At 35.9% G+C, this 18162-nt stretch overlaps 1 protein-coding gene across 5 annotated transcripts in view; it reads left to right on the top strand.

Moving 5' to 3' along the window:
* The first annotated feature begins 5753 nt into the window (after positions 1–5753).
* The window catches only part of Srek1 (splicing regulatory glutamic acid and lysine rich protein 1), a 33638-nt gene continuing 21229 nt past the window's right edge, over positions 5754–18162 (top strand). The window contains exons 1-2 of one of the 5 annotated variants that reach the window (XM_046456116.2): positions 5754–6044; positions 13774–13907. In XM_046456116.2, coding sequence (XP_046312072.1) covers positions 5884–6044; positions 13774–13907 — 295 coding nt within the window. In that variant the 5' untranslated portion in view covers positions 5754–5883. The other 4 variants (XM_046456115.2, XM_058583077.1, XM_058583076.1 and 1 more) reach the window with 4 other exon arrangements.

Genomic DNA, 18162 nt, shown 5'->3' on the forward strand with positions numbered 1-18162 from the left:
TAGAAACTGACTTCCTTGACAAGACCCCTAAAGCACAAGAAGTAAAGTTAAGAATCAATAAATGGGATGGAATCAAACTAAAAAGCTTCTTCTAAGCAAAAGAAACAATCAATAATGTGAAGACAGAGCCTACAGAATAGGAGAACATCTTTACCACAGAGCATGGATCACCAGAATATATAAAGCTCAAAAAACTTAACATGAAAAAAACCCAAATAATCCAACCAATAAATGTACTAAGGATCTGAACAGACATTTCACTGAAGAAGAAATACAATTGATCAACAAATATATAAAAAATTTTCAACATCTCTAGAAATTAGAGAAATGCAAATCAAAACTACAAAAATGGATTTCATCACACTCCAATCAGAATGGCAATTATCAAGAATAAAAGCAACAATAAATATTGGTGAGGATGTGAAGGAAAAGGTACACTCATATATTGCTGGTGGGGCTGCAAATTGATGCAACCACTATGGAAAGCGGTATGTAGATTCCTTAGAAAACCTGAAATGGAACCACCATTTGACCCAGCTATCCAACTCCTTGGATTATACCCAAAGAACATAAAATCAGCATACTACAGTGACCCAGCCACATCAATGTTTGTGGCAGCTCAATTCAAAATACACAAGCTATGGAACCAACCCAACCTAGGTATCTTTCAACAGGTGAACGGTTAAAAAAATGTGGTATATATACACAATGGACTATTACTCAGCCTTAAAGAAGAATGAAATGATGTAATTTGCCAGTAAATGGATGGAACTGGAGAATATCATCCTAATCAAAATAAGCTAAACCCAAAGAACCAAAAGCCAAATGTTTTCTCTGATATATGGATTCTAATTTACAATAAGTGGGGAGGGGTTAGGGAGGAATAGAGGTACTTCGGATTAGACAGAGGGGAGTGATGGGAGGGGAGGGGGTATAGGTATGCAAAGGCAGTGGAATGAATCAGCCATTATTACCTTATGTACATACATGATTACATGACTGGTATAATTCTACATCATGTACAACCAGAAGAATGAGAAGTTATACTCCATTTATATATGCTATGTCAAAATGCATTCCACTGTCATGTATAACTAATTAGAATTAAAAAATTCAGGCTCCACTCCAAACCTACTGAACTAGACACTCTGGGAGTCAGGCCAGTAATAGGCAGTGACATACCCTCTAGGGGATCTTTACCCCCCAATACCATACTGGGTATCAGGCCCAGGGGGGCTCTACCACTGAACAACAACCCCAGGCCTCTTTATATGTTTTGAGACAGGGTATTGCTAAGTTGCAAAGGTTGGACTCAAACTTGCAATCCACCTGCCTTAGTCTCCCAGGATTACAGGTGTGGACCAACATGTCCCACCATGTAGGTGATTTTCTATGCACACTAAAGTCTGAAAATTGCTGTTCTAGTTGTCAAACCAATAGATCGATGGCTTTGGAGGATGAAAAAGCATAGTAATTGTAGATAAAACTGAGTGTATGTACATATATTTTTCTGAGTGGATAGCTATTATCCTTTGTATCTTTTTAATCTATTTTTATTCTATCCTTTTTATCTATTTTTTTTAAAATCTTCAATTGGGTTTAATCATCCCCAAATTTGGAACTATTTGTGGTTCACCATTATTACCACTACTTGCTTTGGTTCAGGACTTCATTGCAATGACAGTAATTCAGACCCTTTGTTTCTAGTCTCCACCTTTTCCACTTTAACTCCACAATGCGGTGATAGTGCTCTTTTTAAGATGTGAATCTGGTCACAGCCACTCTTGCTCCAAGGTTTTCAATAGCTTGCATTGGTTTATGATCAAGTAACTTTTTTAGCATGACTACATCCTTTAATAAGGTTTATTCTTTTACTTGTATCTCTAGTCATTTTCAGTTTTTGGTCTAGTAATAATAAGCTTTGAATATTCTAGGCCTTCACTTGGGCTCTCATATACTTTCATGCCTTTGTATATTTCACATGCTCAGTCTAGATTACCCTTTACTGTTCTGCTGAGAGCCATAGCCAAGTAGGAATGATGCATGGCAATTTCCTTGTCAGCCTACCCAATGTTGCTTAGAGGGAGGACTCTCCATTGTGGAAATGGGCTTGCCTTGGACCCAGGTCATTTGCAGTGACATTGCATGAATGTTTGAGAGTTTTGGTTGAAAGGTGACCCTGCTCAGGGATTAGGGTGGATCCGGGTTTAGGGTGGATCCTGCTGGGAATAGGGCGTATCCTGCTGCCTCAGGCACCCACTCCTTGAGTTCCCGTTGAGTTCTCGCGGGATTCAGAGGGTATTTGGTACGCAGAGCCCGGTGGAGGTGTATTTTTTTCCCCAGAATGTGCATGTAGAGTGCTGGAGAGAGTTCGGGAATAAAGAATTGCTGTTTGAATCCACAAGGCTGTGAGTGGCTCGTGATTTTGTGCCCAGCCAGACTGCGGCACTGTTCCTCCCTCCATATATATATATATATCTTGAACAAAGAAGAAATATATATATATATATTTTTTTTTCTTCTTTGTTCAGGATTCATTGAATCCCAATAGCTCTTCAAGACTAGGCTTAAGTGGCCCTCCTATGTTCCCAATTCCCCCTGTGCTAATCCCATTTTGGTCTTAAGACCCCTTTACACTCTGTTTTAGTCAGTAATTGCACTGTTGTGACTAAAGGATCTGACCAGGACAACTCTAAGGAGGAAGAGTTCATTTGAAGGTTCACAGTTTCAGAGGTTAGTCCCTAGAAGGCCAACTCCATTCCTCAGGGCTCGAGGTGAAGCTGAACATCATGGCGGGAGAGGGTGGTGGAGGGAAGCAGCTCACATCAGTAAGCAGAGAGAAACTCTACTCTTCAGGTACAAATATATACCCAAAGCCACACCTAAGTTCCCACCCCTCCAGCCACACCCTTCCACTTCAGTTAATCCCATCAGGAATTAACTCACAGATCAGGCTAAAGCTATAACCCAATCATTTCTTCTCCAAACTTTCTTGAATTGTCTCAAATGTGAGCTTTTGGGGGACACTTCACATCCAAAGTATAACACACTATAAGAAATTATTAGGAATCCTAAACAACTTTGATGTATGGGACAGCTATTCATATTTACCACATTAGAAATTAAACCTAGGAAATTTGATATTTAAAAAACTCTTTGCATTAAAGTTATGTGGCAGGGGCATGAGGAATTGAATCCAGGGGCAGTTTACCATTGAACTACATCCCCAGTCTTTTTTAAAATTTTGAGACAGTACAACCTGTACATTCAAAAAAATGAGAAATTATATCCCATCTGATTCAAATGTATGATATGTCAAGATCATTGTACTGTCATGTGTAACTAATTAAAACAAATTTTAAAAAAATGGAAAAAAAATTTGAGACAAGATCTCCTTAAGTTGCTAAGGCTGGCCCAGAACTTGGTGATCTTCCTGTGTCAGTCTCCCGAGTCATTAGGATCACAGGTGTGCGCCACCATGACTGGCTAAATGATGCATCTTTATGACAAAATATTTTCCAAGGAAAGTTTGTGAGAAGAGTGGTATTGCTTTATTTTTCAAACCTCTTTAATATTTGGCTTACTAGAAGAAGCTTGATTCGCGTATCTGTGTATTAAATCTGTGGTGGTATGTCTTGTTTGAAATAAATGAAAAGAACCTGACCTCACACAGATAAAGAGTTAAAAACAAACAAACAAACAAACAAAAACTATGTTCACACCCTTTTTGGATAAATCTATTTTTTTTTTAATATTTTATTTTTCAGTTTTCGGCGGACACAACATCCTTGTTTGTATGTGGTGCTGAGGATCGAACCCGGGCCGCACAAATGCCAGGCGAGCGCGCTACCGCTTGAGCCACATCCCCAGCCCAGAATCTATTCTTTGATACACCAAACTTGACATGTGGTAGATTCTTAGAATATAATTGCAATGTTTGAAATCTTATAAATCAAACTTTTATATATTCTGGTACACTGTCTTATTTTGCACATGCAAAAAATCTTTTTTTCTTTTTTTGGTAATGGCACACATTGGTTAGTTGTTTATTAAGCTGTACAGAATGTCCAAATGTTTACATATTTCATTATGTATACATAATGCAAAAAGATATATTTTTTGATATCATTGGTGAGTTTTTCTTTTTTTGTACCAGGAATTGAACCCAGGGCCACTTAATCGCTACACCACATCCCCAGCCCTTCTTATACATTTTTAGTTATAGGTGAACACAATACCTTCATTTTTATGTGGTGCCAAGCATCGAACCCAGTGTCTCACGCATTCTAAGCAAGCGCTCTACCACTGAGCCACAACCCCAGCCCTATCTTTTAAATTTTATTAGACACAGTGTCTTGTTGAGTTGCTCAGGGCCTCGAAAAGTTGCTGAGGCTGGGTTTGAACTCATAATCCTCCTGCTTCAGCCTCCCAAATTACTGGGATCACAGGCATGCACCACAGTGGCATCCCTTATCATTGGTGATTTTAGCAGTAAAGTACTGGCAACCTTTTAAGCTCAAGGAGGCAGATACACGTTCAGTAAAACTTGTATCTTTGTATGAAAATTCAAATAAATGCTTTTATTGGAGATTATTCCTACCTGGGCAAATAGCAGAAGTACTTTTCATTTCTTCACACTTATTTAAAAGACCTGTATTCAAAAATGCAGGTTTGATAAAATCAGTTATTTTTTACTCCTTTGTCAAGAATATTCTTTAAGAGAAAATATTTAAAAATTTTGGGGCCAGCCAGGGTTTGTAGTATACTGGTAGAGTGCTTGCCTAGCACGTGTGAGTTCTATCCTCAGCACCACATAAAAAATAAATAAAGGTATTGTGTCCATCTACAACTAAAAAGAAATATTTAAAAAAAATCTTAAATTTCGTGTAGTGTGACTGGGTGTATGGAGAAGAATACAACATATAAACTACTAGTACACTTTGGTGACACTGTCTTGGTTCCTGGTAAGGTGTCTACCATTGCTTTTAGACCATCAGTGCAAATGTCAATATAGTGAAAAAAGTTAACAAAACCTCAGTATTAGTATGAAAATTGTCTTGACCTTGAGGACCCACTGCAAGGGTCTCAAGACCCTTAGGATTTTGTGGCTAACGGCAATTTGGGAAAAGCTGCTCTGGACTCACATACTTTTGTCTCCCATTAGGCTGCGAGTTCTAAGTGGACCGTCTGTGTCCCTTATGTGTCCTTGTCTAAGAGAGTCTAACATATAACAATAAATACTAATATCTGCAGAACGAATGAAAACATCGCAGAACCTCTGGTTTACTGCTTCCTTCCTTAATTCAATTGGAAACTCCACGTTTTGTGAAAATTTCCAAGATTTTTCACAGTTAGATGGCTGTCTTCTTAAGACAGTTGACGGGCGGGGCGCCGGGGGGCGGTAGTCTCCTGTACTGAATGCTGCGGTGCAGTTTGGGCCTGAATTTGTCGATGATACCCGGTTGGCATCAGCAGGCCAGGCCGCTTGATTTCCCAGTCCGACCTAAAGACTGGAAAGACCTGGGTCTTCCACGCCCACAGGAGCACCAGAACTGGATCGAGTTTTAGGGAAAAAAATAAGCAAACAAAAGCCCCCCAAACACCAATCAAAATCCTGGCGGAGAGAAAAGCAGCACCTAGTGCTCCAGAGACCCCAGGGGCCGGAGGGCGCAGTCTCCGGAGACCCGCCGGGTTGCCGGGGCGACGCTTCCGGCTGGCGCGCGCAGCCCAGGGAGCAGGGGAGTTGTGAAATGGTCGGCTAGACCTGCCCGGCGTCGTGAATTCACCAGCGGGAGCGCGCTCGCGGCCGCGCGTCCTTAGCTTTCCCGGCTCCGTCGCTGACGCGTCGTAGACGTTGGGGAGCGGGAAGGCAGCGGGATCGGGATGAACAGCGGCGCAGGCTTCGGTTTGGGCTTAGGCTTCGGCCTTACCCCTACGGCGGTAATTCAGGTGACGAATCTATCGTCGGCGGTGACTAGCGAGCAGATGCGGACGCTTTTTTCCTTCCTAGGAGAAATCGAGGAGCTGCGGCTCTACCCCCCGGAGTAAGTGCAGGAGCTCGGCTGGGGGAGGGGCGCGGCGCCATAGAGACCTCGGGAACCTAGGCGTGGGGGAGAGCGCGGGCGCGCGGCGCCGTCATGTGATCGCCTGGGCTTACCTTGGTGCCCATATTTGATTAGGGCACCGGGCCCCGCTGCCCCACGTTGCTGCTGTCCGTGTTAGTCAGGTTTTGAGGCTTAGCCTCCGTATCAAGCCCTTACAAAGGATTTGCAGTAGTTTCCTTTCCCATGCCTCCGGAACTTGTGTTATCTGCCTGGTCTTTGAATTCAATGCCCCATCCTTTTTTTCTCTCCCCTATTTAAGATGGCCGCAGGTGGGCCCGGAATAGCCCTCATGGCAAACGCCTGATAACGTTTTTGCATTATGAAAATCGAGGAGCCTGCGCCCGAGCAGCTGCCCAGTTCTTTAGATCTTGGTGCCAGGCTGTTAGTGCAGATTAAGAAGCCTGTGGCTGATGACAAGACGAAATTCTGGTTGTTTTTTTTTTTTTTTTTACCAAAGGCGAACTCAGAAACTTAGCATCTTTTTGGTTTATCTAACTCAGCCCAGCCGTGTTATTAAAGATAGTGTCTTTTCGATCTTTTGGTTATAGATTAAAATTTCCTGCTGGATGGTTACACTGTCCCAGACTTTTCAAAAACGTGTAAATCGGTGGAGGATTATCTCTACTGTATATATACTTTTAAAGTCTGGATTTTGACTCGCATTCACAGGCCGCAGCCACTTCCCAAGTAGTGTATTTGAAGGGTAAATTTCCCTTCTACAATATTATCTAATCGGAAAACTTGGAAGTTGTACGGGGTTTGCGGGCTCCTTACCTTCTTGCATGCATGAACATTTTTTTTTCTCTTTTTAGAGGTAGATCTTATTAAGAACCACAGGTTTTTGTTCGTTATATCAAACTCCTTTGAAGAAAGAGGAAGTAATTGCCCAAGATTTCTTTCCTTTAAAGAATTTGCATTTAATTTGGCTTATTTCATAATGATGCATACGTTTTGTTTTTTGTTTTGAAATGTTTCGTGCATGCAGAAAAGTTGAAATAATACCGTCAAGTCCCATGTTCCTTTCAAGTGTACTTACTAATTTTTTGCTACAATTGATTATTAAAATTTTTCCGTTCTAATACTGCTTTTTCCCCCTTCCTTTTTTGATCTAGTGTATCCCCAGAGACCAGCTATGGCACTTAGTTACTAGAACAGGCTGCTCTTCCCTCACCTTTTAAAAAATCCTTCATGACATTAACACTTTGTTATATTTCCTTTCTGTCTTGTGGAACAGGCCATAATCTGATTTTACAGAGGTTGTTTCTTCATTCAAGTAATATATTTTTGACTAGACTAATGTGTATGTGCACACACATGAATTTTGTTTGATTAGCTATGGCAGTATAGCTTTGAATATATGATTTAACTTTTGCAGATGCTTTGAGCCATCTCTTAAGCACTCAGTGTTTCATAATTGAGAAGTGTTTGGAGAAAGGCTGTATCCTGGAAGAATTGGAGTCAGTCATTAAAATAGTCTAAACATGAAACCCTGGGAGTTAACCTTGTGGTATCTCTCATAGGTAGAGAAAATATATCACAGAGCATGGCCAGCCTAATACAATTTATATGATTGAATCCAGGGTTACAGTGGTAATACACTCCAGTTATTATCTGATACTAGTAATGGCATTTAAAAAAAATGAATGTCATTACTTGGAGTTTAAAAGTCAAAGATGTTGCTTTACAATAGAGTTAGTATGTCACAAATTATTGGTAAAATTGTAGCATAAATATAATACACATAAGCCAGGCCTATTGAAAACTCAGGTTTTAAAATTTAGTTCTTTTGGCATAAGCCAGTGATTCAGTTTCATTTTAATTTTTTAAATAATGAAATTTTTGTGTTTATATAAACATTATTTTTATTTGTAACTTGTCTTTTTTTTTTTTTTTTTTTTTTGGTGCTGTCAGGTGGTTAAATATCCCAAGTTCTCAGCCAGCCTGGGCAAATTAGTAAGACTCTGTCTCAAAATAAGTTAATAAACAAATAAAAATAAAAAGTACTGGGGATGTAGTTAGTGGTAGAGTGCCCCAGGTTCAATCCCAGGAACATAAACCACTCACGCCAAGAAAATACATCTAAATCAAGTGATTTCTTAGTTTTTCTGTAAGTGCAATATAAGATCCCACATTCTTCTCATTCTTGTTTTGTTAGAGACACGCTTTATTAACAGGTTTTCTGTTTCATCATGCAGTTATTACCTAGTTTTTATATTAAAGATGTTTTTGCAAATTTGTCCTGGACTGGACAAAAGTACAGCAGTAGTAGTTGTATTGAAGATACAGAATTGTTTTGTACCATCCTAAAAACAGTATTTTTAAAATTTTGTCTTTGGAACCTGAGTAGACATTTGTTTGTTTTGAAATTGGAAATAAATTTGGTTTTGTGTTGTATGTGAAAATGTTTTTTTTACTAAAATTTCATGGGACTGGGGACGTAGCTCAGTGGTAGATTGCTTGTGTATTATGTGTATAGTTGTTGTTTCAGTCCACAGCACCATACATACACATAAAACATATGATTTTAGTTGCTAAAATGAAAACTTGGATTTTAAAATTTAGTTCTTTTGGCATAAGCCAGTGATTCAATTTCATTTAAATGTTTAAATAATGAAATTTTTATAAGTTTATTATAAATATTACTTTTATTTGTAACTTGTCATTTTTTGTGTGCTGTTAGGTGGTTAAATATCCAGTTACTATTTTAATTTTTGCACAGTAAGTGAATCTCATAGCTTATTAAAACTATTTATACACGTAAGGCATTTTTGTTTTTTCAGCAAACTTTTTATTGAGTTGTAATGTGCAGACAGAAAAAATGAACAGATTGTGATTGTACAGCTTGATAAAGTGTCACAGAGTAAACATGCCCAGGTAACTAGCATACAATCAGGAGTGTAAGCCCCTAGCAGGTCCCCTGTGCCCTTCTTCAAGTGACTAACCCCCAAAGGGTAATCCTGTCCTGATTTCTGACACTGGAGATTTTACCTGTGTTGTTTTTTTGCTTGCTGGTTTCCTTCACTTCTCTGGTCTTCAAAAGTTCCAAGAATGAAAGGTAATATCTATCAACTACTTATTTAAGCTTATTTAGTTAAAAAATTAATATTATCAGTATAATTATTTTGTTGAAAATATAGAAAAAGAAACAATACCTATGATCCTACCATCCATTACAACCCTTCCATTTGCATATATTACCCTCCAGTTTTTTAATATGTGTTTATTATAATGTATTATCAAAGGATTGATACAGTTCTATAAACTTTTTTCACTTCAGCTGTAATAGCATTTTTCATATCCCCATACTTTGTTTATAGTAATTTTTAAAGACTGATATGTGTTTGGAAATTCTATCATGAAATATATTGGTATATTTTAGCTGCATCATTTAGTGGTGTTTTTGATTGTCAGCAGTGATTATTAGTGGTCTTACTGGCAGTGTTAGTAGTTCACAAGAAAGCCTTCTATAAGGAGAAATTGTGCTGTGTAAAGTATCATTGGAGCCCTGTGGAGAAGCCCTATGATAAAATGATGCATCAATTAATATTTCCATACATAAAACTCGATTTTGCCCATGTTTATTATATTCTTTTTTATATTTTATCTAAAGGATGATACTAATGTCCAGGGTACATTGATGTAAAATGTAGGATATATACAATCTTGGCTTTTGAAAATGTGCCATCATCATGTTGAATGAAAGAAGAGAAAACTAATGTTCAAATCAAGCTCTACTAATTTTGGGTATTGCTACTTCCCGTGGAGTCTTATGTTTAGACTAGTTGAATTATGAACCTGCTTTTATAATTAAAACTGTCAAAATTAAAAATGACAATCCTGTTTAAGTATTTCTAGGGACTGGAGATGTGGCTCAATGGTAGGGTGCTTGTCTAGCACGTTATGAGGCCCTGGGCTTGATTGCCCAGCACAGAAAAAAGAAAAAGTGAATTTATTGGTTTTAGATACATTAGAGAGAAAGATCTAAATACAAGGTTTGGAAACATGCTGATTTGTAAATACATACACATTTGCTTGCTGAGATTTGTCATCTCTGTGGAGGCTTGCCACCATCATATATTAGTATTATATTTAAAATAAAGTGTTACTGCCTCTCTTGAAAATCTTAGGTATTTACATTTTTACAAAACAATGTAAGTTGGGCTTTACTGTATTTCAAAGAGGTAGCTGGAGGTGAAGATTAAGAAAATGCTTAAAGCTGCAACGCAACCATACCTCACTTTCATGCTTAATAATGGTTTTTAGAACAAAATAGACAAAATATTTTTAACCAATTCCTAGGTTTCTCAGATCTTGGTGTCATGTCTTCACATGTAGTAGTTGTGCAAATCAGTCTCAGATTTCCTGTTTCTTTGGATATTTAAAATGAAGTGGGTTTCAACTAGGGATAGTTGGCAGTGTGTTTTTAATTTTCAATGATGGTAATTTGGTTTTCATTCTTTACAAAAGGTCTTTCAGTTTAGGTAATGAAATTAAAGTGATGGTTTGTCAGGTTTGTGAAGATTTCAGAACTAAAAGAGTATTCCTGTTGCAATTGCTAGGGTATTTTTAGTAGGTCATTGTAATCATAGATTTTATTTTTTGGTTGCAAAGGACAGAAACAGTGTTACCCAACAATCTACCTTAAGAACAGACAAGAGAGTTGATAATGACTATAAAACAGAGAGGCCTCTTGGGAAAAGGGCCTGGGAACCAGAAAGGTAGTTCAACAATCAAGGTGATTGCCTCTTTCTCTGAAGAGGCTTTATTGACAGGTATGTTTCTGTATATCTACTCAGTTTCTTTGCAGATCTATTCTGTATTCCTTCATCATCTGGCTGTCACTTTTCAGCCTAACAGAAAGATCTAAGTGTTTCAAGTTCATTTAGTCAAGCCTGACTACCCAAATTATAGGTTGTTGGTCAGCAAGTGAAATGGGCTTTTGTGAGGGTTTTGATCAGTTGTGGCTAGATAAGCCAATAGGCTCTTCTAAGGGTTTTCAAATAAGGAAATTGTGATGGTGTCTGTGCTGAAGCTGCATTGATAGCACAGACAGGAGGTATTTTAAGATGACTTACCAGAAGACATGACACTTGAGCCAAGTTGGGACATTGTAGTTGACGGAACAGCAGGTACAAAGACCCAGATGTTTAGGATGTTTTCTTAGAACCACAGGTATTTCTGTGCCTGGAGTTTTGGATATACTTAGATGATGAAGTGAGAACAGAAGGGTGCCTTTGAGGAAATGTAATCTGTGGAGTGACACAATGCAATTTAGGGTATAGAAGGGTCTGTTTTTGTGGAAAAACAGCAATAAGGGATTGAAATTGGATGCAGTGTGGTTGGTTAGGAACCATTATAGTAATTTAGGTGATAAGTGCTGAATTAAGGCTTGGTAATGAGAATTATGAAAGAATTAATGTGACAATAGTTGGAAGGTAGACTCAGCAGAATTTATTGGATGAGAAGATGAAGATCAAGGGCAATTTGTCAGTCAGGATAGGCAGGGTTTTAGAAACAAACCAAATCTCAGATTATTTCTTATGCTAAATTGGTGGGGTTGAAATTGTACTCATTGGTGGCATTGTGGGATGAAGCTGATGAATCCACCCTCCATCCATCTCTTGAACATAACTAGTCACTGTGTCAGAGAAAAAGAGACAACCAGTGGTTGGCTCTTTTAAAACTTTTACAAGTTAGACAACATTAGTTCTGCTCATGTTTAATTGATCAAAACAAGTTACAGGGCCACACCTTTGTTCAAGGAATAGAGAAATGGAATTTACCACATACTCAGAGGGAGCTTTGGAAATATTTGGTAAATAGCACTAATAACTGTGACTTCCAAATTACAGACTTGGGAAGAAATGTGAAGACATTTTTAATTGAGATATGAAATACAGACCCAGGGCAGGCTTTGTAAGAAAAAGAGAATGGGTAATGTATTTGGATTTAATGACTTAGGGGTGGATGAAAATGTATTGTCAGCCCTTGGATCTGGGTGTCTAGAGCTCAGAAGAAGCTTAAATTGGAGATTTGGTAACATGGTGGGTAAGCATGAATATGGACATATTTACCTCTAAGGCAATATATGAAATGCTTTGACTAAGATAGTGGGTAAAGGGGGATTTTTGGTGAGGATTGGTATGAATCCTGGATTTGGATGATCTTAGGCAGAGGAAATAAATTGAGTTGATTAGAAAAGAGGTAGTTTTTTTTTTTTAAACTAAATTAGCCTTAGCAGTATGTTAATGATAAATATAGTTTTAAATGCAAATACATTTTATCTGTTTGGCTTAATAGCATGTATGTAAATTTAACCGTTATTAATGTGGTTATTCTACATTGTTTAAAGATGGATTTGTTGCTTTTTGTGAGGGATTACAGAGAAAGATTTTTGAATTTTAAAATGACTAGTATTTGTGGAATGACTAAATAGTAACTGAAAATGATGGGGTGTTTTTGTGGGGAGATGTATACTGGGGATTGAAACCAGGGCCTTGTGTATGCTGGGTATGTTCTGACTCTGCCACTGAGCTATACCTTTAGATCCCCAGAATTTTAAAATTCTTGATTGGTTGAATGATTAAGATTTCATGAGATTTGGATTTACATGATTAGACTTTAAATCTTGACTTTGCCATTTTCTAGTTCAGAGATGTGGCTAACTTATTAGAACTGTTTAGTAACCCACAGTAAATTACTGTTATTATTCCAGTTATAAATGATGTTTTTCACATGATATCTTTTCTTTTTAGTGTAAAAAGCTTTCAAATGAGTGTGTATTTATATTATAGATTAGGTATATATTTAGGTACTTTTTTCCTGCTACAGACAATTGTAGATTTTGATGAAAAATAATTATGGATATGTTGACAAAATGTCCACAAGGGTAGTAACTTTTAGAATCTAACAAGATAGATTCATATATGGAAAAATTCCTTTTATTTGTGCTGTGTCTGGTTCCTTTTTACTATAGGTCTGCCCTAGATGGAATTGAATCAGTGAATTAGAGTCTATGCTATTTACTATAACAGCAAAATGTGTAAAATTTTGTTTATAATTTTTTTGGGGGGAGGTCTAGAAAATCACATTGCCATCTATCCTGAAACTAGCTGGTATATACATAAAAACCTTAATTTAATTTCATATTACCTGGTTGTTTCTAAGACTACCATCAAGTTTTAATGACTTTTTCTTTTTGTGTTGAGGATGAACCCAGGGACTTGCACTTGGCAAGTTCTCTACCACTGAGCTATACACCCCAACCATGTTTTTAGTGATGTAAATGCTGGGGAATCACATTTAAAAAGGGTTGGGATGGTTAGAAAATTTGAATTTTTAAGAAGTGGAGCTTTCATAAAGGGATTTTTGCCTATTTAGGATGACACAGTGGTTGAACATTTTTGGATTGCATCAATTGATTTTACATTTCACTGAGATTCAGGACTGATTGAGTTTTAAGTTTTATATATAAGGCTATAGATCTGCCTAGATTGCCTCTTTCTGGTGAGACATACCACCATTTAGTGTTTTAATGATCACTTGCAACAAAAATTTCCCAAGTCTTGATTAGGTAAGAGTACGAAAACATGTAAGAAAGATTTTAAGTGAAAATGACAAAACTAAGCAAATATTTATTAGTCCAATTGTTTTTGTTTTTATCTTGCAGCAACGCTCCTCTTGCTTTTTCCTCCAAAGTATGTTATGTTAAGTTTCGTGACCCATCAAGTGTTGGTGTGGCCCAGCATCTAACTAACACGGTTTTTATTGACAGAGCTCTGATAGTTGTTCCTTGTGCAGAAGGTTAGTATCTCACATTTTTTTCTATTATTTTAATTTCTGTTCTGTTTCTGTAGCCTTTTGGCTTCCTACAAATTAGCAAGCAGACAGTACTCTGATGTGTGTGTGTGTGAGAAAGCAAGAATGAAATTTGGAGAAGAAAAGAATTTTTACCTAATGGTAAATTAAAGCGGTTAATTTATTACACATGTATGTTTAAGATTTTACAACTGCATAAAGTATTTGGCTTCTTGTTTGCTTTAGTTTTCTTTAGGAAATTTACAGATTGTGAAGAGAGCTTCTTATATTTAAAAAATAGAAATGGGTATGGGAAATTTTTTGGACTTTAAATGTACAAAGTAAACATCTACCTGTGTATACAGTACTAATAATATTACAAATAAGAAATGTATACATTTTGCACAATTGAGGTTAAGTGATCTTTATAGGAAAAATATTCTTAATTAGTATCTTCAAGTATTCTTTTAAGATAACTTTATTTTTACTGTGAGATGATTGTTTCATCTTCAATGTATAGTGTGCTATGCAACTGGAATTTACTTGTTTAAATTGGTTCTTTTTGGAGGGTAATTGAAGAAAAAATCATGGTAAGCAATTTTTCAAAGCATCCGTCAAGGAAATAATAGGAATAGGACCCAAGGGTCTTACATGTATTTGTTAAATTTTTATGACTGCTTTAAAAGCTAATTATTACTAATATTTTTAAGTAACTTACTTTTTTACAGAACCATTCATATATAATAGACTACGTTGAATTTTGGTGTATAATTAACTTGAGCACTATGGCATGTGTACATGGATTTTAGAATTGGGTTATTATAAATTTAAATGCCCTTACAAGTAGATAATTCCTGGTGGATGATGATAACATATTTTACAACATTAAAGTTTCCAAGACACAATTTAATGGGCTTTCATGTGTAATTTTAACACCTCTTATAGTAACCAGGTTAATATTAAAACAATTTAATGTATATAAGCAGTTTGCTGCATTTTCAGGATTTTATTCCTATTTCAGAATGTCTGTTCTGGAAAGTCAAAAACATTTTAGTCAAATACAGTGAGTACCAGGCTGGTATTTTTGAAGTTCCAGAATAGGACATTCTGGCTTTTTTTCGGATAAATTTGAAAGGGTCTTCATCATGTTTGGGTGTAAGGGAAATAAAAATTGATTAAAGTTAATTATCTATTTATATATGTCTTTATCTGGAGTTCTGTAGAAGTACAGTGAGCCCCAAATTGGAAAATGAATTAGGAATGAAGCTGATTAATGGTTTAATACTATATAGTTTATATTGAAATTTCATACCAAGAAACCTCATTAAAAGAAAAATCAAGTAGAAAGTTTACTAAACTGGAATATAATAACTGAAAATTAAACCACCAACAGCAAAGGGTCTTTTATTATATCAGATCCCATTGAATTGGATAGAATTTTTTAGCAGTGTTGCTTTGTTGGAACCTGGCTATATTTCCATAGAATGTTTCATGTATCAGATAAGCCCTGACTTGTCGTAAATGGTCAAGGTTATGGGCATGTAGATATCCCTTTTACTGTTTGTTTTACTTCATAGAGATGAATAAATGCACAGTTTTTTTTTTAATAATTTCTAAGTATTTTTAATATTACCATTTAGAGACAAAGCTTTGCTATTTCACACATGAAAATTTAAGCATACTTTCATAGTAATTTAGTTATGTGTAAGTAAATATTTCGGAACATATTAGAAAAACCTTTAGATATCATTTTTCATTAGTTATATTAAATACAACAGAGATGAATTTATGGAACCTGAAGAATTTCATATTGAGCTGCTAAAAGTCTGATCATGCACTGCCAGGAAAGAAATAATGCATTATTGTACTAAAAAAGATAGCATAGTGGGTTTGAAATAAACCCAAGGAAAGCATTACAGTGGAGGAAGTTCTATTAAGAATAGATGTGCTGTGGTGTGGCGAGCAGTCTGCTCTGCACATCACCGAGTGCATTCTTTCCTTGATGTCCTAGAAATAGTCATGATGTAAATGAGAGGAATCATAGAAAAATTTTTTTTAAAAGTTTTTTAATTTGCTGTTTTTTTAGTTCAGACAGTGACATGAGAAATCCTAATCTGTAAAAGTAATGTTTGATGTGTAACAGGTACATACTTACTAAGCATTAACTATTGTTAATAAAACATGCCATTTCAAAATAAAATATACTTTCATTATACTTGTCTAAATATGATCTCTTTTTGTTGTTGCGTGCATTTCAGATTTCTTTTTATAAATGTTAACACTTACGAAAGATAAGGTCAAACATTAACAAAGGTGTCAGCCTAATCATCAGTCATAACTTTATGTCCACATTTTCTGGTAGATGGATTTTGACTATTAATTTGGTTTTGTATGTTTTCTCTATGTGATATTTGTGCATTATTAGATGACTAGACTGGCCAAGGCAGACCTGTTACACTTGCCTGAGTTAGGCATTGTTTGCCATGCCACTAAACCTGCCGTCAAGTGAAACCTTCATTGGGGAAATGAGATCGGAGTCTGAACCGCAGAAGATGGACGCCCTGTCTCTGTTTTTTTATTGTTTTACTTTAATTTCATTTCTTTTTCTTTATTTTGTCCCTTTTTTTTTGTTTTTGTTTTTGTTTTTGTTTTGTTAAATCTCTCTCACTTTAACTTGTGAGCTGGTTTTCCAGTTCTTTGTAAATGGTATTCCATTAAGGTTCATAACGTGTTGCAAATTATATTGGGAGATAATTAACACAGCTCAACCTTAAGACAGAATAAATTTTTCATGCAGTAAATTAAAATATAGTGTTGAGAAGCTAGTGTGAGTCTTAATTGGTGTTTGTAGATTGATCAGGTACATTTTATACTTAACATTAAAACACTTATAAGGATCTTAGGAACACTTCCTGATCTTAGTGTAACATTTTTGTAGTTTCCCTCCCCACTCCAAGACTTTATCTCATAAAAATTAATGGATGGCTTTTAATTTTCATCCGTCCCCCTAGAATTCTAGGCATACAAAATCATCAAGGAAAATAAGCAAATTTCTTACAGTGCATTGGTATGGGGAAGGTCTTTCATTTTATGATTGTTCATTATACATTTTATTTCCTTGTCTTATGAAGACTTTGTTGCCTATGTGGGGAAAGGATATTTGAGAAAATATTGATTATAAATTTGTGTGCGTGTTTTTCTGTTTGCTTGAATTTTTTGTTGAAAATTCTTCAGAGGTTACCAGTTTCTAAATAGCTTCCGAGGTTAGGACTCAAGTAATATGAGAGATACTATTTTTCTCTCCATTACTAAGGAATATAGTTTGGGGAAAATGCTAAATCTGATTGTTTAAATACTTTTATATACTCTGATATTATTTAGAGGATAAATTTGATAGGATTTTATTTTGGAAATTGAGCAATGGAACTTTTTCTTAAAATACCTTTAATAGAATAAGACAGGTTTAATTGAGCTTAGAGTTCTAGATTACTCTCATGAAAGGCAATGATAATCTGACAGACTACTGGTATTGAAGCCAAAAGAGACTTTCTAATACTAAGTGATCAACTTTTGGCCCATTTAATCCCCTTTTTGTTTGTATAATTTTTCTACACTGTTTTTATGGATAGTTTGGCTTATGACAAGTAATATTAAACTTGGAAATCATCTTTTTTTTTTAGGTGTATAAATTTTAGGGTACTGAAGCATAGAGTTTTCACCTCAGGACCCCAGTTTTATTAAGGATATTCAGATTTTATAAACCTTTTTTTAAAAAAGTCTACGTAACAGATAAAGTGAGTGTGATATCAGTGTAAATAGTATAGTATCAATGTGGGTGTACAAAAATACATGTGTTAATAAGTATTTAGTAACTAACACATACAAAAATAGGTTGTTATTTAATGTCTTCAGTAAGACCTACCTTTTGTTTATCTTTATGCATGTTAAACAATCTATTCTGTCAGAATTTACATTGAAATAATAAAAGTAACTTTTTGAAATTAGGCAAAGTAATATAAATTTAGATGCTGCAGAGTTCTTAAAGCTACTACAATGTACCTTTTATTCTGTTCCTGTAGATAAGACATAATTAATATTTAAAGCAAGTTTTAAGTTTCATCTTGAATTCCATCCATGTTTAGAGATATATTCAGATAATAACGTTCAGAGATTGATCTCTATACGTGGTTGTTTTAAATAGGATTTTTACCACTGCAACCAGGAAAATTTACTACATAATATTATATTTCAGCTTAGTATG

Source organism: Marmota monax, unplaced genomic scaffold, assembly GCF_021218885.2.
Source record: "Marmota monax isolate L192 unplaced genomic scaffold, Marmota_monax_Labrador192_F-V1.1 WCK01_AAM20220418_F8-fsc00130, whole genome shotgun sequence".
Classification (NCBI taxonomy): domain Eukaryota; kingdom Metazoa; phylum Chordata; class Mammalia; order Rodentia; family Sciuridae; genus Marmota; species Marmota monax.